Source organism: Trachinotus anak, unplaced genomic scaffold (genome assembly GCF_046630095.1).
Source record: "Trachinotus anak isolate AG129_WGS33_773 ecotype Australia unplaced genomic scaffold, CSIRO_AGI_Tana_v1 ptg000013l, whole genome shotgun sequence".
NCBI lineage: Eukaryota > Metazoa > Chordata > Actinopteri > Carangiformes > Carangidae > Trachinotus > Trachinotus anak.
The window spans coordinates 9,298,347-9,325,447 of record NW_027273864.1 but is presented as its reverse complement, the minus strand read 5'-3'; the positions used below and the strand labels follow the sequence as shown (position 1 = coordinate 9,325,447).

General features: G+C 41.5%; 1 protein-coding gene across 1 annotated transcript in view; it reads right to left on the bottom strand.

Annotated features, from left to right (window-relative positions):
- adamts9 (ADAM metallopeptidase with thrombospondin type 1 motif, 9) overlaps positions 1-14,401 on the bottom strand; it is a 44,084-nt gene extending 29,683 nt beyond the window's left edge. Inside the window, exons 1-17 of the mRNA XM_071494257.1 lie at positions 13,493-14,401; positions 12,752-13,155; positions 10,845-11,007; positions 8,776-9,113; positions 8,011-8,094; positions 7,796-7,920; positions 7,502-7,542; positions 7,274-7,379; positions 6,398-6,544; positions 5,591-5,732; positions 4,885-4,989; positions 3,661-3,806; positions 3,113-3,294; positions 2,825-2,961; positions 1,762-1,879; positions 1,500-1,595; positions 1-167 (exon numbers count right to left, since the gene is read on the bottom strand). Coding sequence (XP_071350358.1) covers positions 1-167; positions 1,500-1,595; positions 1,762-1,879; positions 2,825-2,961; positions 3,113-3,294; positions 3,661-3,806; positions 4,885-4,989; positions 5,591-5,732; positions 6,398-6,544; positions 7,274-7,379; positions 7,502-7,542; positions 7,796-7,920; positions 8,011-8,094; positions 8,776-9,113; positions 10,845-11,007; positions 12,752-13,155; positions 13,493-13,592 — 2,601 coding nt within the window. The 5' untranslated portion in view covers positions 13,593-14,401. The remainder of the gene's footprint in view (positions 168-1,499; positions 1,596-1,761; positions 1,880-2,824; positions 2,962-3,112; positions 3,295-3,660; positions 3,807-4,884; positions 4,990-5,590; positions 5,733-6,397; positions 6,545-7,273; positions 7,380-7,501; positions 7,543-7,795; positions 7,921-8,010; positions 8,095-8,775; positions 9,114-10,844; positions 11,008-12,751; positions 13,156-13,492) is intronic.
- Positions 14,402-27,101: the final 12,700 nt, after the last annotated feature.

Sequence of the window (27,101 nt, the reverse complement as noted above, 5' to 3'; positions counted from 1 at the left end):
CTGGACAATGATCTCCTCTTCGATACGGTCAGTACAGTTGATCCTCTCAATGACATGGTCAGAGCCACTGTACTCAATGACGGCATTTCCTACTTTGATTTCCCTTTTGAACATGCTGACCACAAACTCTCCATTAAGCAGGAACTCTCCACGGCTATTTGATATGGCTGCAGGGAGACAGAAAACAACAGTCACTTACTGTGCTTGATCCCACTGTAACCTGAGGACCAGAATGAGCAGTGTTAGATGTAAGATCAAAGTATCTGTGCTTAATTGGTGAAAAACCTCCAACTGCAGAGAAAAATGAATCTAGAATTACCACCTCGCAGTTGTATGCCTCCGCAACTCAGACTAGTTTCAGATTACATCCCTGTTTATCAAGAGTCATTTAAAATATTGACCATTGATGTGAAATTTTGTCATCATTGCTGTGTCAAGTCTTGAGTAATGGCTAAAAAGTCACTGTGACCTTGACCTTTGACCTTTGACCATCAGTGATCCTTGAGTCTGAGTGAATGTTTGTGCCAAATTTGTAGAAGTCCCATCAAGGCGTTACTGAGATATCGAGTCCAAAAGAAAGGGACGGACGGACACGGTAAAAAAACCTAAAACATTATGCCTCCAGCTCTGGCTGTCGCCAGCGCGGAGTCATAAAAATGTGAATGGTTTTGTAAAAACAACACTATCTTGCAGCACAAAAACAAAATAATAGCTTGTTTTTGCATGTGACAGGGCAGCTTGGCAACACTGTGGCTATGATTTTCATTTACAGTAAGGCACGTGCAGAAGGCAGTGGTAAAGCCTTATTGGGGTAAAATAATCCTCTGTTCCCGGAGAAGTCCCATCCAGGGGCATCCTGTTCTGTTCAACAGCCAGTCTGCTGCACTCATTCACCCTAATGCGATTATGGAGCTAATTTCCTGCCTTTACTTTCCTCGCCATTTCACACATTGCACTAATATGAGTGTGGAGAGCGGCCCTCGTCCCCACTTTGGGCCTCTAATGACTGTGCCCATACACAAATACATATAAATACACACATGCACACAAACACACACAACACACAAATGACAAGCGAAAAACCATGTTCAGATGTTTGCATGGTGATATATAATCAAGCAAATAAACACACCCAGAGAATGAAAGAAAAGCAACAAAGATGTGCTGACACTTGCTGACCTTGATGGAATGATACCCAGAGGGCTATCTGAGCTCAAGTGTTAGCATGCTCATAACAGGAAAGACACACATTTACAGGACCAAAGAAAAAACACACACATAACCGTGTGCAGATACAAAAAACAACAAAAACGGATTGTAAATTACTTGACCTTGCAGGAATGGTATTCACAGGCCTAGTTCTGGCACACTAAATGCTAATACCTCTGCAGTACATTATATTTACACTTAAGTCTGAGCACTGTCATTCACATAGACAGACAGTCAGAGTTCAACCTTTCAGGTCAAAGAAGAAACAAAGAAAAAACTAAATGTCTTACCGAGGTAGTTGTCATCATCCGGTTTCCCTGAGTAGCTGTGTTGACGCACATCTATATTTGTAGCACCACTGGGTATTCGCACTACTTCATTATAGCCTGCAAATCATATGAGTAGTGTGTTTAAATCATTAATATACCAGGCTCTGTGTCTACACTAACAAGAGAGCTTCACTTTCAGTGCTTATATATACTGAGGACTAAACAGGTAAAAATGCGTTGCAGAAAGAGAAATGAGAGAATAATAAAAGAGGCTGTAGCTCACCGTAGTGGACAATGTTGAAGGTGCCTGCCACAGTTTTGCAGGAAGAGTTGTCACCTCCACACACGCCACATTTATCCCTCCTGGCTTTAGAGTTTAATACATGGTCACAGCCAGCTTGCTGCTCAGTAAAGAGGTAGGAAGGGAGGGGTAGATGAAATATAAAATAAGAAAATGACAGCAGTAATGTAAGTAGTAGTAGCAGGAAACGGACAAAATGAAGGGAAGGTGGAAGAGAAATTTAAAAAGCACAAAAAAGGATGGGATGGAGGATAAAAGTGAGAGAGATGAGAGGGATAAAATTCAAATGAAATTATATAATAATGCAATGGCAAGCTGCAAAAAGACACAGGTTTTTCAAAATAAAATAAAAGGATTTCTTCAGCTGCTGCTCTTTACTGCAGTTTTTGGGCAAAAGTTCAACACTGCATTATGAATGTGAATAAATGGTCTTCCACATGGTCATGACTTCTTTATTTCTTAATGATATATTAATCATGAAAGAAAGAATCAAATCCACTGACTCTTAACATAGCTGCATAAGAACTTATTGAGTTACAGCCATAATGCTGACACCCATCTGATATAAATTTCCCTCAAAAAACCACACTAGAAATGGCACAAGCTGTTCTGCTTGTAATTGGTTGTAGGGAGAGACTTTTTTGATTTTCTACCAAGGATGAAGAGCTTAGCTTTATTGCAACAGTGTAGATCAAAATCCACTTGCCAAGGCTAGAAGGGAAACTTACTAAACCACAATCTAACCAAAACACTGTGTGTGGTTCACATTGTACACACAGCAACCCACTACTTCTTTCAAGAAGCATATTGATGTGTATGGTGTGTTATCAATCAAGCTTTCAAACTAAATCTGTCACAGGAGTGAGGGACATAAATGCAGTCCGGTTTGGCAAAGGCTTGAATTTCTTTTTGAAAATATTTGCTGTAAGGATGCAGAAAAGATGACATCCACTCTAAAGTTGTCACTGTACCAAAAATTACTGTACATATGATTTTGAACCATGTAGCTGAATGTTCTGAAGTTAATAAGCATTAGGAGGCTCACCCTGCACAGGCCCTGGACACATATGTCATTGGTATCAGGTCCACACGGCGTGCCATCAATGACCCTGTCCCTGAGCTGATAGTAGGCCGTGCTGCCTGCCACCCTGCAGAACAGCTTACACCTGTCCTTCATCAAGACTGACAGAGGAGGGAAGAGAGAGAGACACACGCTTAACACCAACAGAAATCAATGCAAAGCTCATATTGTATCTATTAATCATAAGCAAAAAGGGGCTGACAGGAGGAGGTAGCTCAATGCTTGAGATTAAAAAAAAAAAAAAAGACTCACTTCCGCTGTACTTGGGCACCCAGCGAACATTAGGAGGTAGACCGTTGATGTTGAAGTGCCTGCCATCAAAAGCAGCACACTGCTCCTCCCTGAAGTCCTTCTTCTGCTTGGAGCAGGGCTCAGAGTTGCAGGAACGAAACTTCATCCGGCGACCAACACAATACATTCCTCCATTCCTGGGCCTGGGAGTGAAATCAAAGAAGTGAGTGGACAATCATAGGTCTAATTTAGTAAATATTTTAAGTGGATGCTTTGGCAAGCGTTTTTCCGCTACCGCCTACTTATAGGGATTCGTTTTCATCACGCCCCATTCTTTTCTATCTGTCCATTAAACCAGGATGAAAGGCAACATTCAAGACAACTCAGTGATCTCTATTTACCAGGAAACAACCCTGGAAGATCTGCCTTTTGAGAGCCCGTCTTGATGAACACTAGCTATGGAAAGAATTCCCTTGAGGAAGATTGATCCATGGAACATTGACTTTGGCAGCAAAGATGGAGACAAGGTCCACTAGGCACGCATGACTACAAAGAGAGGGACTGCTTACACGGGTCGGTTGCATTCGCGCACAGCGATCTTGATGCCCCCACCGCATGTCCGCGAACAGGTACCAAAGGGGCTCCAAACTCCCCATGCCCCCTCCACAGGTGTGGCATCATGCTCTTTGGCTATACACAGGCCATGTTTGCAGTGCTGCAATGGGAGATTAAGAGAAAAGAGAGAGGACAGATGAATGAAGAGAGCAGGAATATGAGCAGGGGGAGAGATTGAGGTGAGTGAAAGAGAGAAAAATTAAAGAGTAAGACAGAGTTAAAGTCAAAAAAGGCACAGGAACAGGCAGAGAGAGCACATGAAATCTTATCCATAAAACTGGCAACACATCTATCTGCTCTCCCGTGCTTTGATGCTAATCTGGGAGAAATTATACAGTGAAGCAAATGGAAAAAAGAGTAACTGAAGCAGACATTTCATGGCCGGGTCTGGCTGGACAGAAGACAAGAAAACGTCACACACAAAGTCAATAAATACATCTCAGCTCATAACAGGAGGATAATCTTACACTGTTCAACAAGCAGATTCCATCTTAAGTGTTTTCAGTGTGGTGCACTCTGGTATGGCATGGGATGAGAGGCTGGTGTAAGCACGAAAAGGTTTCAACATGTGTGTGCATCTTTGGACTTTGTTGCTTTCATGTCCTCTCAGTCTTAGTGGCAGGAAGCAAGGGGTTAGTGAGAAAGTCCTAATTAAAAACTACACTGAGAGTTGCCTAGAGCGCAACTATCATTCACAACTTCACACCACCTACTTACACACCAGCCATGTGCAATTACTAAAGTTTACACATGTGTCAATAGCAAGCTGATTTTTGGCAAATGTTTAGAAACTTGTTTTCTTTTGTCATTTTGCACTTTGAGTTAAAACGTCTGTGAACAATTTTATGGTCATGAGTCACTGGAAACGTTGAAAGATCAACATAAGGAACTGCAGTGAGGATTGTCAGATCCTAACAGAACCATATGAGTATTAAACCATAATGTAACGGATAAAAATGTGGCATCCCCACGAAGTACTGAAACATTTCCCAAGCGTTTTCCTTTCCACATACATCCCAGACTTTTGCCCTAATAAAATGCAATTCAGTTGCTTTTTGCTTCTGAAACTTTCTTATTATCAAAAAAATGTTTTCCTCCTTTTACTTTTTACTTCCCATTACTCCAAAAAAACAACAACTCTGTCTCAGCATCTGTCTTCATTTCCATATGACGCTTACCTTTCCTGGGGAGCAGTCAGTGCCGTCTGCCCATGGCATGTGCTGGGTCCTGCAACCTTGCTGGGCACCCTCTGGACTGGTGCACCACAGCCTCCGACACTGAGTCTAATAAACAAAAACACACACACACACAAACACACACACACACACACACACACACACACACACACACAGATATACACATTAGTAGGCAGAAAAAAAAAAAGCCAGGGCACGTCATGTTAAATAACCTCACTGTAGACATGGACTCAAGTTGGCAGAGAATCCAATTTATCACACATTATCAAACATTAGACTCCATTCACTAAATTTGCTGCATCAGCCATCTCATTTGCCAGGTGTTTTTCAGCCGTCACTTTCATGCCCTTTCAGTCTGAGCAGAAAACCAGGAAAGCCAGGAAAACTATTTCGCAGCGCCAGGTGTCACACACATTTTGCGGACACTTGTGCACTGTTCCTTTTAAAATTCAAGATAAATGTACAATAGCTCGATGGTGTGATATTCATGCTTTCATGTCTATCATATCTTCCTATCATGTATTAAATATTCATTACATTTACTATAACTATGTTGCTAATACAGCACTGTAAAGGCTTCAGATTCAGCTGAGGAACTCTGCAGCACATGATCATAACACAAAAGGCTTCCCTCAGAGACCCACACATGCAACATGACAGTTTAGCCTCGCACACCGACTCCACTTACCATATAAGGGCACACCTGCGTTCCCGGCCCAAATATCAATTCACACTGTTTATTGACATTGTATATCCGTCCAGGCAGCTGCTGCGAGAGACTGTATGGCCTAGAAATAGGCTCGTCGAGCAAGCATTCACCATATCCTGTGCTATTAAGAAATAAAAATAAAATGACTTAAAGAAAAAAGAGAAAAACAAGAGACACAGACAGAAAACACACTCAGTACAGCCGGAGAGATCAATTTTCTGTACATATCTAGAACCCCTACTGTACAGACTGCTTAGGCTGTGTCTTGGCAGGTTTCTGTTTATATTCAGTGAGCTATATGGAGTAAGTGGTGTTGATGTCAGCCGTTGGGCGATAAAGGGAGAACTTTGGATAGTTCAGAGTATGGAAAGGGGTTTTGGATTGTTTCCAGATTTACTCTTTCCTACAGAAGTTCTTCCCTGGTGTTTCACAGTGGGTTGAGGAACCTTTGGGAGAGAAGAGACTAAAAGCTGCAACAGCCCTGAGAAATTATGACAGTTTATTTGCACTGACAACTTAAAACTTTTGCTTCTAAATGTGGAAAAACTACATACAGTATGCATGTGTTTGTGTATTTATGGAAACATACTTGTGATCTGTAATAATACAGCAGCTTTAAAGAATATTTGGCTAGAGCTTCAAGGTCATGTTTACTTGATCTTACTAGTTGGCATATCATATTTCATTCTGGGCTGTTAGAGTTGTTCAGTGATGTTTCCATTACAGAAGAGAAAACATAATCTACGTGATCTAATGTCCATGCAGTTGGAAAAGAGTATGACATACTCGAGGAACTCTGTGATGTACTTCCTGCTACACTTGGACCACATCCAGGGGTTTGTGTTGTAGTTAAGCGTGGGAGCCATGACGTGTTGCTGAATCTTAACGCCATCCTCTTTACACTTATTACTGTCGTCATGAGGCATGTTGAACCTAGCAGAGAAAACACAGGAGGGTTGAAAAAAATGCTTTTCTTTACTTCTCATTATAATTCTGTTGGTTGTCATTTGTGCAACAAAAAATGCACAGGTTAGTAAAACCACTGCTTGGCTGAGAAAAATGCAGCAAAAGCCAGTATTGCGGATATAGCCCCGATTGGTGGTTGACAGGTACAGCACCACACTGCCCACAACTGCTCAGCTCCCCTGTGACAGGTACCATATAACACTGAGCTCTGGGGCTAAGCAGTCGTCAGGCATGTTTTCATCACTTGGTGCGGATAAACATGGAATTCAACAGTTTAGTGGTTAGAAAGTTAGAGATGTGAGTTGTTGCCCCCCCCCCCCAATAGCTCTGGTTGGCTCAGGACAATGCAGAGTTTGCTGAAGGTCAGTGGTCAACAACCAGTGGTTTTACTTAAATTATGAGAATTGAATTACAGACTCCTTTCTCTCAAAATGAGAGGCAGGCAAAATAATGAGAGATGTGATCAGATACAAACAAAAGCATCAGAAATTACTGAGAAAAGAAGAAGACATTTACAAGTGGTGTGTGGTCCAAATACTCAAGATACCTTGATCTCCATCTGCTGGTAGGGGATTTTTGGATTCTTAGAAAGACTTTTGAAGCTCTACCAATGTTTCACTGAAGCCAAAACTTTCACAGAGAAGGAGTGATAACAGTACTTCAGGAAAACAATCAGTGGAGATATGCTGTACTTACACATGGCCGAGTTCATGGGCAATAGTGAATGCAGTGCTGAGTCCATTGTCCTCGCTGATACTGCAGCTCCTGTATGGATCACACACCGTGCCCAACTCTGCAAGGCCTAAATAACAACAGGCTCATTTCAGTTTTCCTGATTAAAATTGTCATCATTTTCCATCAGAGTCTTTATTTTCATCAACGTGTCAGTCTATCAACCCATTTCTTTGAAAAAATTCCACTTACCTAAGGTGTCACACTTGTCCCTTGCTCTGCAGATGTCCTGCCTGTGGTGAAGACACAGATAATGGGTCATGGTCAGTGGCACTAAACAAAAGAAGACTTTGCCAAATGTCGGGCTATTCTCCTTATTTAGGTTCATTTTTAAATAGCTGTTCCTTTCATCAGGCATCTGGACCCCATTTGATTCAAGTCTTTGATGCCACTGATTCTCAAAGAAATTCTACATGTATTACAGTGTTATTTGCTTCACTAAATATTTAGATGAATATCTAAATCAGCTTGATATTTGTCTTGCACCTGGTGATGAGGATGGCAGTGTCGTGATGGGAATGGTGGTTATCATCCAGGATGTTCTGGCTCTGCTGCCAAATGCAGAAGTTCTTTAAAGTGGTCTGTGCATTAAATGAAATGACTGGACCATCCTGAGAAGCACACAAAAATAATTAATAGTAGGGGTCATTTGACTGATATGTATGCACATCACATACTAATCAAAGAAAATGTATTCTTACCAGCTCGTTGTTTATTATGACTAACTTCACAATCACAATGTTAATCAGGTTGCCAATGCTGGGGTCCTTGTAGATGGAAGACACCTGAATAAAGGAAACAAAACACAACCTCAAACCTCTGAATGAAAACATTTAGAAGACAAGACCAGTTGTAGCATGTTACAATATTTTGTTTAACTTAACACAGCTGCAATGTGACCGACTCTATCATGGACTACCTCTCTGCAATTTCAAGTAAGTACAGGGGAATTTGGTTGATTGGAGGATCAAGTTGATAATGGCCTAAGCCCCTGCGGAGAAGGCAGCCTTTGCCAAGAACAGAATATAGGTCATCTCAGTCTCCCCCTGAGGACTACGGCCCCAGACGCCTGCGGAAGCTGGTATTTGAAGTGGCCGAGAGTATGCGGCCTATGTGACATACCTGAGCTTATTTTTTAACATTCATCAAAGCTGTCAGACAGGCTCTCCCTCAAGCTGCCCTCTCTTCCCCCTGGCCGTTTGAAAGTGGTGTTTACCCCTGCCCTAGGCTGCCCTTTTCCCTCCCATGGCCCACCTCCACAGACTGCCTGACTAACTTACAGCACAAACAGCAAAGCAGAACAGGTACATACATTTAGTGCACCAGTCTGCACGTTAGCAGCTACTCTCTGTTCATGTGTGTGCAGGAATAAAGACATGCACACTTGCATCTCCCAGTCAACCACTTCCACCAACCAAATAATCTCTACTAGCAGCCATGAAGCCATTTGACAGAGCAGAACTTACTATGGACATTAATGTGAGTATGTAGTGCTGTAGGTTGCTGCCATGATGCTCCACCATTTTGCTGTCGGCCACCAGCATGACTTCAACAAAGCGCGGGTAGGAGAGGAAGCGTTTTGATCTCCTGTGAGGTCCTGAGTCACCACTGCTATCATTTGATGGTCTAACGCCAGCACTGCCGCTCGCTGATCTGAGTAAAACACTGCTGGCCAGGTCAGAACTCAATGACTCCACATCACTGAATATACCAGCGCTGACCGCAGGGGCTGCATTGGACACAGTGGTCACCCCAGCTGCTGGCCTTCTCTTCAGCTTGTGCCTCTTATGTCTTTGTTTGTGTCCTAGAGAGAGAAGCCAAAAGGAATGGAGACGGTGTAAATATACAAAGATGCAGGGCTGAAGGGAAATACATTCACTCAGAAAAACAGACAAGGTATAAATCAGTGTTTGTCATAAGGATGTGTTTACAGTTAGGCTAAAGTTGTGGTTTATGTCTTTAAATATGGAGATGCATGAGGTGAGTTGGCTGTCTGAAAGTGGGTATTGTTAATATATTGTTGCCCCTTCTCTGTTTTGTTTATTGTTGCTCAAAGAGTGGGTTGACAAATGAACATGGCCTGGAGGGCCTTCTTTCTCTCTCCCTCCTCTTTCAGAAGAGGGGAGAGAAGAGGGCAAAGAGTTCAGGCTAGGTAAACCTGGCACCCAGCCATAAAAAAAATGGAGCACACATACCAAAAGAAGGCAGCCCAAGAACTGGGCAGAAAAAACTTCTCAACACTGATGGGGAATTAAGTCTGATTTTAATCATGACATGGCAACAAAACTGCTGAATGCCAGTCTTTTTTTTGTTTTCTCAGCACATGCACATCACCCTTTCTGGACCACCAGCAAAGCATCAGTGTTTTCTTAGTTTTGATTATTTGACAGTTTCAAGTTGGCATCACTTTGCTATTATACACTTTACACAGCATGTTCATGGCAGTGGGTCTACCCAACTTTCTTATCAAAGAGGGAGAGGAAGTACAAGAGTCAACAGGAAGTTCCGCCAGTAAACTGAGATGGGATGATACAAGGGTGAACTTCCAAATGATTTTTTCCTGAGTGTGTGAGAGTTGGAAAGCTTCCTCACTACTGTGCTGCAGTTGTAAGCGCTGGGCTGTGCAGGCTATGACATGATGTGTGAGGCGAGATAGTTTCACGCCAATCTTTCACTTTAATTCAGTCTCTGCATTTCTATTTGTAGCCTGCTCATGGGAAACATGTCCAAATTACATAGTGCCATTTTATGATAAACAGTACAGAACAATTACGTGGTTAACTGTAACATATTATTTTTCAACTATAATTTTTCCTTTTAAGATTTCCCCATTGTTTTTAGTCTACAGCTTTACGGTAAATAATCCAGCTCTGCAGAGCCATTTCTTGTTTGTAATCTTTGTCTTTCAAAGTCTACCTCAATATCCACACACATTCAAAGATTTTGCCTGTTTCAACCAGATAAGCTACAAATGATTCTACAGTACCATGGTACAATTACTGTAATAGCTCAATAAGCCCAGTTACTATTACATAACCTGTTCCTGTTGTAACTGATAGTGGAGACTTTGGGGTGATGCAATGATTACGCCTGCTTACGTCTGTGGGAACCAATTTAAAGGTCACCCAGCGCATGCACGTACAGGCACGCAAAGAGCAAACTCTCTTCTCACAATCCACATGTATCCCATGAAAACACTCGCACGTGAACCAACCATATACAGACTCTTTTACACACAGCCCCTAGGAGGTCCCTGTTGAGAAGCAGGTAGGTTGAAAGAGGACACTGGGTGATGGCTGACTGGAGCAGATATTCCTGTCAGCTGATTTGGCTAGACCACCTCAGTGATGAGGTCCGAATCAACACTGGTTGCACAAGCAGTACCTATGTATGCGTGTCTGTGTTTGCAATCTTATGTGTAGAGGCATCAAGGCTACTTCTATGTATATTTGTGCTCTATATGTGCGTGTATATTTGTAAGGACCTTGTATGTGTAAATTGTATGCATGCATACCGATCATATAACACACCATACCTGAAGTGTCACAAGCTGAGCTGTCCCCAGATGACTGTTTCTTGGGTGCCGTCTTCCTGTAAACAATATGAGGTTTTGTGTGTTCCTCTTCATAGTGTTCTCCTTGATAGCTATGTAGGGGCTCCACAAAATACTCCCCTTCTGGAGACCTGAAAGTGCCAAGCTGGATAGCAGGAAAAAGTGCATAGCAGTTAGTGTTCATCCATCCGTCTATTTTCTGTAAATGCTCATTTCATTTTAGGAATCAAAATAAGCAAACATGGAGAGAACTTGCAAAACCTACACAGACAGGACCAGGGGGAAAATATAGTTAAAAGATCTCCACTCAAATGAAATGTATGTTTTAAACAAATATTTATAGTAAGCAACAGTGGAATGTGGCTCATTTACTACTCATTAAAGAAAATAAGCAATGCTGAGACCCAAGGGATTTCATAGAAAGGTGAAATAAGTGAATTTGCATGCATGTAAGAATGGTCCAAAAACAGGAGGAAAAGGATAACAGTGAGACCTGTGATGCCTATCAGGAAAAACAGTGAGACTGCACGTTCTTGGCAAACATGTGGAAGGCCTTTTTATATGTATTTCACATGGCATGTTTAGTGTGAATGGTGAATTGGGAGGTCTGCGGTGTTTCAGATAAGGTACATGGCAAGCCAAGCGCATCTGACTTGTTACTCATCAGCTGTGGAGAATCGCCATGGTAGCCCTGGGAGCTGATAAAAGTTTGGCACAGTTATATCTGTCACAAGTCATATTTAGAATCCCTGATAATACAGTGGGACGAAAATTATCATTAGAAAAACTTTACATTTTGCGATGTGTGCAAAACTTTGCAGCAAGGGGGCTCAAAATGAAGCTTCCTGCTTCCATTCCCTTGAGCAAGACACTATTCCTGTTACTGGGCTACGACCTGCACTTTGATTGACCTAAGGAGTTGGCAATGCAAAAGAAAATGTCTCAACATGCTTTCTCACATTCTCTTATGTTGTACCGAAATAAAATACAATTGTGGTCACCAGCAGTGCTGTCTGTCCGAGAATAAATGTTCCCTCAGAGCGTTTGAATAAATAATACGATATGGTCCATAAATGTCAGCTCAGCTTCCTAAACCAGAGGTTTTAAAACATTTGAATTTGATTTTTCATTTGGTAAGAAATTGGCCCTTAACTCATAACTGTCACTTCACTGTGGTTTCTATGTATAAACTCAGAGTGCACTTCTGCTCCTCTCCAAAACTCATGCTTCAGCATGCCAGGGAGTGGGGCCAATTCGTGATGACGTCAGTACCACCCGCACTCCCGCTGTACTAGCGTGCGTAAAGACGTAACCGACTACCGGGGGACCAGAGAGAGGCATGGAAGTAAGATGTAGTGTTCATCAAACCTGACTGAAGGCAATGAACTTGGGATCCTCACTAGTCAGCACAGTCGCTTGCTATGTAGAGATTTAGATCTTTAGTCCCTGGAAGCGCCCCACCGCAGGATGCTACCACAAATGTAATCTTGAACAAATCATGCAGTCCCGAGGAGTTTCCCTAAACTGTTTTGAAACTCAAACTCACTTAACTGTGTCTGAAATATTCATATAACTTTTATTCTAGGACAGCCGCAGTTCTGTAGACAGGCATGTTTAAAGGTGCAATTATGTGTGATTTTTAAAGTTTGATATTTGCACGATCAAAAAAAAACAAAAACAAAAACAAACAAAAAAAACAGGTGGCGCGCAAGTTTGCAAAAACTTTCAAACTTTTTTTTTTTTTTTTTTTTTTACACGGCAGTGGCAGGGCAGCCTTTCAAACCTTGTGTAAGCAATAATGGCTCCTAAATGCCCATGGTGGAACAGTAAAACACTCGGTCGTAAAGTCATCCCATGCACGGCTGGTCTAACCGTGCGTAAAAACTCACCAGTCCGGAGCACAAACTGATGACCGCGGCGTGTTCTGCTTGTGCATTTACATGTCCTTTATAGAAGCAGTGCCTTAACTCCGTGTCCTCCTCCTCCTCCTCCTCCACCGCCCCATCCGTTGCAAAATCCGTTATGTTATCTCCTCGGGGTAGTCCAAGTATTGTCACAGTGTAGATAGGTGCGATAAATCCCGAATCCAGCGTGAGGTTGAGGTGATAGTTCTGTCCGAAAGCAGATATCCTGTAGTGGATATTTGGCGAGGCCCAGTGATCCGTAGTGTTGCCGGTGCTCTCGTCTAAACTTCGTCTTTTTCTCTTGAAGTGTACACTGGTTGGAAACTTGTCACCGGCTTCATTCACTCGCACCGGTGTCACAATCTCATAAGCGCCGACCTCCTCTTTTACTGGAGAATAAAAGCAGAATAATAATCATAATAATAATGCAGTTAAGGTTTAAGCAGCAGTCCAACAGCATTAGTACAAATCAAAGAGCCCAGATGTGTTAATCGGAGGATTATGCTTTAGATATCAATGTCTTATTTCTTGGGGGGAAAAAAAAAAAAAAAAAAAAAGTTTTTACAGCATTGCAAGGAAATGATAGTCAGTGAACATTAGGAATCTAGAAAGCGCTGCAGGTCATGTGCTTGGCTGGATCCAGAACTCATTCATTCTGTGCCCTCCGTGTTACAAAATAACTCCATGAGGGGAAAATGCGAGGGTTGTCAGAGCGGCGTACTTTACCTGTGCTCGAATTCAGAAGCAATCCCCCTGTAGATGCGACAACATTCAAGAAATCACATGGGAATAGTAGGAACCCCAAGCCCCAGAAGAGCACATGCATGATTGTCCACGTTCAGAGGAGTGCGGCAGCCTGCAGTCCTGTAGTAATACTGTATTCCTCCGGTCACTCCGGGCTTTCCGCCTCCGGTCCGCCTGCCTCATCCAATTTTATTATCCTCGACTCTTGAGTAGATGGTCTCTGGGCGGTGAAGTACACTGCTGGGACATGAGCGCTTCGCGGAGTCCCTGGCGAACATGCATACTGCTGCTCAAACAGTCAACTGCGATGGGCTTTGCTGTGCACCAGCTCTCTCCCCAACTAGGGGCGGGATCAGCCAGGCAAGGTACACTTGTGCTACAGTGAAGCCACTCCCGTTATATACTGTAGTGACAAGGGTGGTCACATACGTCCACTGTGGAGGACATGACATGATCTGTGACTAAGTACACACTCAGGAACTCCAGGAACTGTAAAGTGCCCCGAGTAAGTGTCTTCATGATGTACATAGATATATGGGGTGATTTTTACACACTGTTGTGCAATTTGACATCTTGCCCACTTTCAATAGCTTTGGGTAAGTCAGGTTTTAGAGAGGTGGGCAGTTTAGTGACCATGACACTGAGGTGGGACCCACATAGGAAATGACTGCCCTGGGGCCACAGGCAAGGGCATGACTGTATACTTAGAAGTTCACGGGATCACAGAGTGACAAAATGCAAACTGGCATGCTGCGTAGCCATATACAGTAGTGATTTGAGGTCTTAAGTAGGTGCTGTAAAAGGTATTGTGTTGGGATAATGGTAATTATTTTATGAGCTATAGTCTCCTCAGCAGAACAATGCTACAGGCTGTATGGAAGCCTTTGCAGGTGCCTTTGTTATGTGGAGGATCAAAGAGTGGGGTATCCAGTCTGCCTCATGCCCCCCCCCCCCAAAAAAAACACACACACACACACACACAGCTACAGACAGAATACACACCTTGTTCTGTTCATTTTTTTCTCATATATTCCAAATGGGTATCCAATAGAGCTATAAATCACAGATAAATCCTCTGATATTAGCTCACTGCAGACATATTGGTGTCAGCGTCTGCCAATAAGTATCAATAAACTGTAATAAGACTGCGCCAGGTTGGTGCTGGTATAAAAGCGTGTTTTTTCAACGTGATTTCTCAAACCCTCAACTATCAAATATCGATACTGACTTAAAAAAATACAGTATTAATATCCACCATAGCACCAGGGCACGACAGAAACTTGCCAAACAGAGTTATGTCCGAGAATAACAGACATTTAGACCTGGTACAGCAGGAAATGCGCGGCTGCGACTACTGCCGTTAACCACACCTCTATTCCTATTTAGCGTTCCAGTAGGCCAGGCTAACAAGTGACCATGCACAATACCTGGACCCTGCAGCTGGCTCACCTGACCTGAATGCAGCCATTAATCAATGTTATTAATTACACCGGTGCTTTAGCCCAAACATAAAGCTACCCCAACTGTATGAGCCCTATTTATACAATGATAAACTGTTAAAAGATGAGAACCTCTACATGGAAGCAATGTAGGCCAATATACCATATTTGAAAAGTACAGTAAAATACAGAAATTTCTATTTCACCACTTTAAAGATAGCTGCTTTGGTGGTTGTACTACCTGGACACTTAAAGGAGCTCTTTGTTGTTTTGCTCTTGCTATGTAGTCAATGTTAGCATTAACAGCTACCTACCAGTCTATGAGAAAGGTCGCGAGTTCGGCATCAAACTCAATTCCTTTACACAACAAGAGGTGTCTCCAGCAGTGGAAAGCAACACCAGTGTTGATTCTTCTTTTAGTTATGTTTCTATCAATACTTTTCTTCTACCTAAGTTAGTATGCTATCCAGCTAGCTCCAGCTTCTCATCACCTTCCGGTACCCAATCACTGTAGCGTCCAGGCGGCCCTGAGGAAGTAGCGCTGCTGAGAGGGCGTATTATAAACTCCTGTATTGTAAAAGCAAAAATGGCTGAAGCTCTTGGCAAAACTGGTAAGTAAACAGATGTTAATGCTAACCTTTGCTATGTTGCAATAGCAAGATTAACAGCTTTAGCAGATGGCTCTGTCAAGCACTAAACACATTGGCAGAGGTTTTCAGACTTTATAAATTAAGAATAAACATCCACCACGGCAGCTAAACATGCAGTATAGGCCATCAGAAACGTCACATGGTTAAACTGGGCTTACAAGGCATTGTTAGGATTAGTTTATTTACATGATAGACAGACACTAGAGTGTTTAGCGTAGCAATCCGTGCTGATTATGTCAACTTAGACATAATACAGAAAACTCATAATATGTACTGTATCACTGAGTAAACACATTCAGTTACTTATTTGTGACAGAGAGAAGAAAGTACTAACTCACCTGAGTTAGTATTGTTGCAGTTTTCAAAGTGATTGATAACATGTAGAGTAGGTGTCTTTTAGTAAAGAGATGAGGGAAGCATATTGACATAAATACAACCACTGCTAGATCAAACATTTCCTTTGCTCACTGACTGAAGTGCTGTTTAGCATAATTGCGGTCAGTGCTAGCGGCCAAGTGCTATACTGCAACACTCTATGCCCCCACATCAGGAGCACATACTGTAGACTACAAGTAATTTTGCTGTTCCGGTCTGTACAGTCCTGTTTCATACAGTGGTTAAAACATTTACTCGCCACCAGCGTACAAACATTTAAAAATGCAATCTGCTCAAGCAAAGACACATCTTGGATGAGTGGTGAGTGGATGATTAACTTTGGATGGATGTTGTACAACATGAATGAATAAGATGGACATACACAAAGTGTGTAATACTGTAACAGTGCAGGGCAGCGGGTAGCTAAGAGGTTAATGATAACCACACAGCAGTGGATTCAATTCTGCTCCTGTACCATCAAAACAGTGCATTCTGGCATATAGCCTGCAATACGTGGGTCTGAAAGTATGAACAAATGGATATAGCCAAATGCTAACAAACGCCATGGCGAGTATTATCTTAAAGATAAGAATGGGCCTGTTCTCAGACTCACAGTCTGACAAATGAAGAAAACATAGCTCACAAAATGTAGTCTTTTTCTCAATGATAGTATGTAGTCAAAACATTTTTACAAGTGATAACTGAGATAAATGTGAGGTTATGACATTAAAAAACATTGATAATACATTGGTATACGTATTCTAGTATTATACATCAAAGGATTAACTTTTAAACATATTAAGATATGATATTAGGATTTATTATAAGATTATAAAATCATTTTCCAGAAAATTATTTCTTTCAAGAATTGATTTAAAATCTGTGTCAGTTATCTATGAAAGAGAGACGGTGCGCACAAGACTGCAAAGACTGGAAATAAAGGAATTTTAGCGATACATAAACATCACCAGCAGTTGTACGACTGACCTCCATGTCATCACACAACTTAGAGCCACATCATTGCAGGCATCTGTTGATGTTTCCCGCCCCACAAGACCTTATGTGGTGATAAATGCTAACAGCTGGCACATGAATGGACAGTTGTGTACAATCGACTTGCACTGCCATTAAAGAGGCAAACTTGCATTTACAGGTGCATACCTCAAACAAAAGCCTCATATGAAACGCCTGCGGCGTCTGAAAATATAAAGAGAGGATGACACCTGCTCACAAGATCCTTACTGAGCAAAAACAGGCCTAAAAGTTCTGTCGCCTGTGTCATTATGGTCATTACATGTGCAGACCTGTTGTGTTGCCAGGAGTCATAATCATTTTTCAGAGGGAACATCATTTTCATACATTTCACACTAACTCTTATAATCATGCTGTTAACAAAACCTAATCATTTACTAAACATCCATGGGCCACCCTGCACTTTGGAGTTGTTATCACTTTTTTCCCGGTATGATGGAACTAATGAGGTATGCTCTTAGGGGTCACTGAAATGTTAACATTTGAGATCACTGGTTGTAATGAATATCATGCACTTGGGGTACTAAGAAAAGCCTATACGTAATCACTGAGAAGAACTCCCAAATCTGCTAACCTTTGCACAGGAGCTAGTTTTCTTCCAATGCTCCTCTGTTATTTGGAAAACTCTTCCCCTGGGTAGAACCTAAAACATCCACACGGGCAGCTGTAGGTCACAAGCCTCTTTAAATACAACCTTTCATTCACAATTAGTCCCTTTTCCCAGAACTCTCCATAAAACATTTTTACAGCAAAGGGGTCACAGGTAAGTAAAAAGAGGAGGGAGAAAATGCCCCTTGGCTGTGTTTTGATGTGAAGCGACTACAACTTTAAGTGAACCGTGCACTCTTTAATGTGTTGTCACAGTTGCTGTATAGTTGTTACAGACACCCCTCATTTCAAACTAAGAATAACTATTTCAAGTTTCTCAATGAATGGCCAGTGCCAACATGTGGCAAGGAGAATGCTTTAAAAAGCGACTTCTCCACCTTAAACTCCAGCGTGGCCACAATCTTCAGTGAACTGACCTTTTTTCGATGTTTCTCAATGAAGCAGTCACCACAGCTGTGGGCATGTGTGTGTCTGTGTGTGTTCTCATTGGATGGTCATTGAGGTCATCAGAGTCACCCTTCCTGAGTTGTGCGCAGGCAGCATCGTTGAGAGAAGCGATCAGCAGAGTAAACTTCACTTCCCCTCCAGATTAGATCATAGGCCGATAGGGAGCGGAAAGCTTGAATGAAGTAGCCAAGCCTGGCCTGGGATTTCAAAGAGATGGACTTTAATTGTGGAGCTTTCAAAATCTCATTTTACTCTGTCTCTCCCTTGGCCCCCACCCCAAAAGACTTTCTTGGACCAGTGAATTTGTCTTCATTACAAGGCAATATCCATGTGCAGTGAGTTAGAAAGGAAGCAAGCACTGTATTTTATAATGCACAGACCATTTAGCCCCTTGAATCTTGTGTTGCTGTGGCGTTGTAAAACAAGATGAAGAGTAAATGATGGACACTATGAGAGGAAAACTAAATTCACTGAAGTGGAAGACAAAAGCAATATATAACTGGAACTGGAAGAATTTGCATTTTAATCACAAACAAAGGACAACAGAGGACATTGCTGCTGGCATAGCTAAAAAAGAAAAATCGACACATCATGTGCATTGTATTTATATTGTGCCACGTTTTGCTGATCCATTAATAATGTCATGTCCACAGTTTTTGTGAAAAAGCAACTCAAATATGTTTTGCAAGAGACACCTCCTTGCAATTTCATGGGCACAATTTTGTTTCTGATTTCTGAAAGGGAAAAACCTTTCTCTAATAATTTACTTTGAGAGTGTGTTCTCTGCACAGCACAACAAGTTGAACTGCTGGGTTCTCTGCATTTTATTTTAGTATTGTACATCTTTTTGTAACATAACACACTCAGTCACCACTGCAAGTAGGTTGTTTTAGGCTGTGGATACGCACCTATTACGTCTTTCAGCATGGGACAACTTGGACTTCCAGCTGTAATTGGCTGACAGACACATGGCTGCCTTAAACCTGCAGGCATACATGTACAACCACACACCAATACATACAGATGGGCACACACATGTTCAAACATCAAGCTATGTCACGTGCCCTTACTCTCTTAATTGGTGAAGCAAACAGCAGGCAAATTCTATAAATGGGCTTTTAGGATGTTCTTGGGCAAGTTTATGTTGGATGAGAGCTACGCAAAAACAACGCTCAACATCTGAAGTGCAATTAAGGCTTTGGAGGAGCTTTCACAGACCACAAGATAGGGGTCTGGACTCTGCCCAACTAGTACAGCAGCTGTCAGCGGGTCCCTCCAGGATCAGAATGCTTCCCAGATTCTCTGGCTCTCTGTGGAATGGCAACAATAGACTTCATGCCAGAGACCAAATTAATCAGACCCCACATTGAAGAGAGGAGGAAGAAGTCAGCAGAGGTGTAGTGTAGCGTAGCCTGGCTACCAGTGTGACATAATATATGCCAAACACTGAGGAGACCCAAACTCTTTAGCCCTCTAAATTCCAAAAAGCTCTCAGGGCTTCCACGAACTCCCTTGTTTACAGAAGAGCAGGCTAAGTGAGTCATTCTCCCTTCACTAAACCTTTGTGGAAAGGCATGTATTATTTCATAACATGATTATGTTGAGTGCACTTGGGCAGGAGCTGCAACTGGTGCAGTTGAAGGGTGGAGGGCACTGTTTGGGGCAAAGATAGCTTGTGTTGTTAAAGCATGCAATGTACCTTTCTCAGAGTGAATCACCATGATGGTGATGTTGTGTAGTAGTGATCTTGTTTCTCACAGTCCTGATGTCATCAGTTTGCAGTCTTACCCACGTTCTCCCCCATCAGCTCATTTGGCATCTTGGGGGTAACGAAAGGACAGCTCGATGACCTAATCACTCTGTGCTGCAAGAGAAGGTGAAAAAAACAGAGAGATATCATGACACCCTTTAACCACCTGACATTTTGTGTGGACGCAGCACAGCTGGAGCAACGAACTGACTGTCGAATAACAGGGGGGGCAAGGGGGTAAGTGGGGAAGGGTAACACGATCGGTTTCCCTCTGAAAACATGCATTTATTGAAAATTCCTCATTAAATACGACAGGCACGATCTTTGAATTATTTCTATCCAAGTGTTTCAGGCAGTGCCAAACAGTATAGGCTAACTCAGATATGAGAACCCATATGTTAATTCAAAACACATGTGCATTTTCACCACGTGTTGGTTCTCATGCTTGAACGTGTGAAATTCCCCAATGCATATTAAAGCGATATTGTCTCTTTGCACGTTGAATTTAGTCATGAAAAACAAAGTGAGGTGGCAATGTGAAAATAGATATTTAACATGTAAAAAAAGGCTGTTTTCACCCATGATTTGAGTGACACTAAGATCTGTATGAACTGTACTACAGTTTTAGTTAGAGATCTGGGATCTTTACATCCTCAACCCACACATCACTGTACTGTAAGACCTGTTTCTCCTCTGCTCCATCTACCCCTTTGTCATATTGTGTAGTGTTCTGGGTCAAAGACTCTATTTTGTGGCTGTCAGGGCTTGTAGAATAGGCTGGCCCAGGTCCTGCTGGCATGGACACTGTGTAAATGGGTCGTCTGGGACCAAGAGGAGCCAGAGAGCTGACAGGCGCACAGCAGTGTGCACCAGGACCCCAGCTGGATGTGAGGGGGAAATCTTTACCACAGGGAAGGCCTGCAGTAACACTAAGGTTTTTCAAGTTAAAACGACAAAAAAGTGTTTGTTTTTTTTCCTATAGATTTCAGTCAGATCTGACCATGTCTTCAGCAGCAGATGGAAATCTTCTATCATCAGGTGGGCTGGGATATAACTGAGATGCATGCTTAACGTTAAACTAATATTGAGTTTACCCAAGCTGTGCAACTGCAACGACTGGGGAAATGACTTCTAAAGTGTCACCTGGAATATTTCCATTGCTGTGAGAGTAGCCAAAGAGAGGGTTGTGTTTCACTGGTTCGGTTTCACTGTCTGTCTCAATCTAATCTTTCAGAAGCTACTTAGGATTATCACTTAACAAAGAATTTTTTTTTCACCAAATCTGATTTTATGAATCAATAATCGTATTATGGTTTTAACACAGCAGGGTGAATGGCACTGGGTACTGGCTGTGACGGCTTTGACTGACAGTATACCCGATGTGCTGTGGAAATCCCATGTTAAAATGTTAAAACACACAAGAATCATCTCAGGGCTGCATTATACCATACATATGTATAGAAGAAGTATGATTCAAATTAGTGCAACACAAATTAATTCAAACTGAAGCATGACTGAGGCTCATTGAAGTTATCACCTCTACTAATTATAAAAATGTTAAAAATGAGAAGTTACACAGATCAAGAGCAGCTTGTAAAACCACTTTGTCCCACCATAGATTTTCTATGTGATTAAAGCATCTTAGAAACTAATCCGATGGAAAAGGCTTTTCAGTATATAAAAGACTGGTTTATGTGCTGCTTCCAGCCCAGAGAACTAGGAACAGATGAGCTATTTTCACAATATGCACAATACGGAAGAACCACATGAACCTTCTTCTAAAACTCTAAACAATACAATATGGTGTATGCTATACTATAATTATGAAAACCTACAAAATGTGGAAAGCATCCAACAATCAAGCAATGCAGTCTTTCAAATGCAGGCTGTTGTTTACACATAAAGGGAAATAAGAAGTGAGCAATTTGACGTTAGCTTTATCTGGCCTCATTGTATTGACTCCATAAGCAGATCCTTGTATAAGGCACCTCCATAATCATTTCAAGCTTTTCTCAAACTGGGTGTGAGAACAGCATAACTATAGCTTTGTGTATCCAGCATGTCTATGGTTCATTAGATGTGTAACTGCAGAAAGTAAATACATTTGGCCACATTCAAATGAATTTCCATCACAGCTAAAATTCAAAGATAACTGCCATCATATAAGTTAATACATCTAGATAGATGCTGCAAATACTTAGTCTGAATTATATATACTGTAGCAAATTGTCTTCTCTTCTCATTATATGACCTTAGTTGTAATATATAATAGTTTTAAACTTGTGTTTTTAAAAACATGACCTTGTGCTGCTGCATACAATCTATAACTGTCACACAGTGTGTGTTCGACACTTACTGTGGTTGCTTGTTGTCATCACCCCATCAGACCATTACAACTGGGCAAGTCTGGAACTTGATTTTATGAGCCTGGCCACCATGAGATGTGGTCTGACTCTGTGAGTCTGGGAGAAGAAACTGAGGGAAAGTGTCAGCTTCATAACTTCATCAGCTGGTTGCATTTTTTAAATGTTTTAATAGAAATCAACAGTGTGAACTTTGATTTGTTTTCTTTATTCTCTGTTGGAAAATACATTGTTTAAAGACATAACATCTACCAGCATTCCCATTTTTAGAACAATGACAGTAAAAATTGCACTGTAACCTTTCAATATGAACAGCTCATCCAGCTGTCTGTGTTGCAAGACATCAGAAAAAGTAACAGATCTGACGGCATGTGGACAGATCACCACTTGCCAGAGGATGGGCTGATATAATTCTCAGTGACGTTTTTTATTTTTTAGTGAAAGCTTTTTATGCTGTATTCATGCTCTTGTTGGACAGTTAAACAATGAAACCCTCTTTCATTTTATCATGGTCCTTGACTAATGCTGTTTTTACTGATTAAGATTTGTGCTGAAAAAAACTGTTGTGATAAGAGAAATGTGTCACACTCTCCTTGCTGTTCATGAGCCTTTGGCCACTAAAACGATGCTGTGCGTCTTCTCCTGTGTGCATTTCTGTTTAGGAATGGATGGCTTCAGAGGTACAGGAAATATCCCATGTCAGATGGCTTGGATTCCTTTAGATTACATCCCCAGGAAATAGTCATTCCTCAGTTAGATACAAAAGCATGGGCACCAGTCTATGACGGAAACTGGATAAGGTAGACAGGAATGCTCAGCTGTAAGGTCATAGGGAAGAAATATAAGAAGTTACTGATACATTTAAAAAAACACAGCCATATTAAAGTCAACATGTTTTTCCATATGACAGTATTCTTACTCCATAATACAATGTTATATTCTTGTCAGTGTTAGACCACAGCAACATTTCCCTGCATTTATGTCATTTTTGATAAGGCCTGTGTAGTTCTGGTGTCAGTGCAGTTTAAGAAAAATGTCCAGGCTCTGTCAGTGAAATCTCTCGAGTTTCATGCTTCATGCTTCTTTATACAAGCCTGCAGACACATGGGGGAAGGCAAGAAAACCAAAGAGATCAGCTTTGCTCACACTTACTCTATTCTGCTCTTTCTGTCATGTTTTTCACATTTACTCCCACCCAGGTCACCCGGAGGTTCAATTTCAATCCAGTTTGAATCCAGTGTTGGCATCTCACAGCTGAGGTCACATCATCATACATTAGTTTAGAGTTTGTTCTCACCTTATTTGAGTCACCCCTGGGACTTTAATTCTCTGTCACACCTCTGGTCAAATGTTTGGATGGTAATTTAACCTGAGCCACAGTATTGTTATAAAACTCGAGTATGATAGAATCCAGACATTTTGAACTAGTGTGATTTTCCCTTTGACACATATACAGACTATTCACACATGATATACCTGCAATAAGAACTGACCTCTGCCTTTCAGCAACAAATAGAGCATCCTTATCCAATTCATTGTGGCTCAGATTACAACATAGGAGGCTTTAAAAGAAGACAAAATCTATATCAAAGCTCGTATTATGTGTAAAAGAAATGACTCAAAAAACAAGCATAACATAGCACCTGGTGTTTTGGAGGCATGGAGGAGTCAAAGTGGTTTCATAAGTGAGCTAAAATGGTGGTAAACTTCATCACATCCCTCTCTTGTGGCACCTCATTGTTAATCACATCCTTTCAGGTCACGGTTGTACAAGAATGTTTTAATATTATAGGAATGCCAACTTTGACACAAAAACAGTGTAAAAAGTTAAAAGCAGCATGTGATTCAACTGAGTTAGTGGAGGCAGAGAGCTGCATTGTTGCCTGTGTAGGAGGAGCAGGGCTCTGTTTTTGACATTAGTCAGTAATAAGAGTAACACTTTTCACATGCAACGTGCATACTTCATCTGAAGATATTACCACCATATGAAAATTTGACCCCTCCAAAGAGGCATACCAGAATCGCCTAAGAGTGGTCACATATAGGCTGGCTTTTAATCAGTGTGGAATGGCAAGGTCTCTGTACAGCTGGGTTTTAACAAGAAGAAGAAGTGACAACTGGACTGGGTTGCTGGCAAAAGATGAGCAGTGAATTTCTTCAGAATTGCCTACACAAACCAATCCACAGACAATTTAACAAGAAACCCTCTGAGGCATTTTGGACCATAAGACTTCCATAAAGCCACAAGTTGGGAAGTGGGGTGTTGACAGAAGACAGAAAGATGAAGATACACTGCCTTCCTTCAAAAGCCACTGTTAAAATGCCCCTGGACTTACTGATGAGTTTGATGTTTAATGTAATGCTGTGTTGGGTATAGTTGGCTGGAGCTGCCTAAACTCGAAACTCAGCTCCCACACGGTGTATGTTCCATGTTCAGGTTTTCTTTTTTTTTTTTTTTTTTTTTTTGTCAATTTTTTTGGCCATTTTTGGCTTTATTATGACAGAGACAGTCACAGAGAGACGGGAAAAAGTTAGAGCTGTGAGAGAGGGGACGACACGCAGCAAAGAGCCTGAGTTGGATTCAAACCCAGGCTGCAGTAAGGACTGAGCCTAAATGGTAAGCGCTCTACCAGGTGAGCCACCGGGGTGCTCTGAGTGGAGCTTTCTCTAAACCAGTGACCTTACAAAGTGATGTAGTTCACTGGATGTGCTCTTGGCCTTGTAAGTCACACCACCATTGATTGTTAACTAGGTAGGCAGGGTTGCTAATGTTACCAGCTTATGTTACTGCGGAAAATCACTCTTAAATCCATTCCTTACACTTTTGTTTGTGTGTGTGTGGTTTTGAAAAGGCTAGAAAAAAAGGCACAACCTCCAAAATATACACAAACTCTTTGTACACCAGATAATGCTCTCGATGCAGCCCAACAAACATCGGTTTAGCATGATAAAGAATTTACAGTTTGTTGCTAAGGGTTGCTAAGCTATGGTTGGACAATCTCTGTTTAGGTTTGGTAAGTGGTCAACGGACGACAATGATGAATAAAGAGAGCTGGATACAGCAATGCTACTCAAACTATGAAGGGTTTATATTTGTAACAAGACTAGGTCAATCCTGATTTTATAACTGCAACGTCATCCGACAAAATCACTAAACACATAAATTAAAGACAAAGACTGCTGTCATTTCAGCTATATTTACTTATAAAATGATCACTCAGAGAGAGAGTTAGAAGAGACTGAATGTCTTTTTTATTTTGTCTCTCAAACATCTCACAGCCTCCACCTGGAATCTACAGTAGTTTAGTATTTATGCACCTCAGCTCCAGAATGTAACGGACTTTTATTTGAGGCAGGTCTTTATTTCTAACTCCTTCTGTTTGACATGTAGAATTGGACATAAAGGTATTTTATTACAAAACCTTTTCATTTGCTTCCATTTGCCATGTTAAAGTTACTGCATTACGTTTTAATACAAACTCAACACTTCCTGTAATCATTTCAAATTGAAAGCCCTCTAATGTTTCGGTTGGCAGAAACCCATTATTTCATAACAGGTCTTTTATTGCTGTGCAGTGTATGTGATGCACTGTGTATTGGGTATTGTCTCATTTCTGGTTGCTGTGTTTCTGTCGTTTACATGCTATTCAGATCTGCTAGTTTCTTTAGCAGTTACTGATGACTTCTTTCTCTCCCTCCCACTCATATCATATGTTTAGTTATTCCTTTGCCTCCTTTAGTAAGTCCTTTGTAATGAAAGTAGTTTATTTCCCATAATGGAGGCAAGGCTCAGTGTATTGGAAGTGCTCCTCCGCTTCCCTGCAGTTCCGAGACTGCTATCTATTTCTTATCATACATTCATAACTCACAGAGTAGATTCCAAAAATGGCGGTCATTTATGGTGACATTAACTGTGTTTAATACATTTATCATCAATGGCAGTTTAACAATGTCCAGTCACTGGAATAATGTTAAAAACTATTGACAAAAATTAATATTCTATTTTCTGTCATTCCCATTCATTATGGAAGAAGGTGACTTAATAGTGTAGTGCAGTAGTAGCAGTGTGTTCCCTTCTCCTTCACATGTCAGTTCCTGTTCTGCTCTCTCCTCTGCTTGCTTGCAGTCTGTTGGACATCCTGCTGACACTATTTTAGCCCCTTTCACAAGGGTGTGCTGACCGCAGCCTGCCTTTGTAGTTTGTATACTAAATGCACAGCAGAGAGGGATCCCTTTTGGGCCCGTGGTTTCCTGAAACAAGCCATCTGCAACTGCTCCGCTCTCTACATGGCCTGAGGAAAGAGGACAGGCACAAATAAAGTGGATTCATATACAGTGGGGACCTCAACAAAGAATTCATTCATTTTGTCGTCCTGCTGTGGACAGAATTACTTCGACCCATAAAACCTTTTTATAGGTTCCACTCATGGCAATTAGCATCTCTTTTTGATGTTTGCGAAAGTCTTTTCTCTCAAAATGCTATTTTTCAAAAAGCAAAGGGAAATGGATTATCACATTCACCTTTCAAGTTTCACTTTTGTGAGCTCTTGCTTCCTCTTTTCTTCTTTTCTTATTCCTTCATGCTTTCTACACATTTAACCTAATGACCCATCTTTAGTATCTACAAGACGGGGAGTCATGGGCGTTGGTGCTGAGGGAATATGATGAGTGCTTAACCTCCAGGAAGCTCCAGGAACAGCCCGATCTCTTTACGTATGATTATCAAATGTTTCAGTAGCTCACTGATGAGCTGCAGGACAATAGCCAACAAGGGTGTTCCTAATCTTCACGTCACATACTGAGTGTGCTCTGGGAAGTTTCATGTTTGTGATGAGAAGGGAACAGGAAAGGATAAAAGTGGAAGGAAGAGAAAGTAAAAGAGGAGAAAAAAGAGGGGAAATTCCATCTGGCAGGGCAAGTGCCATT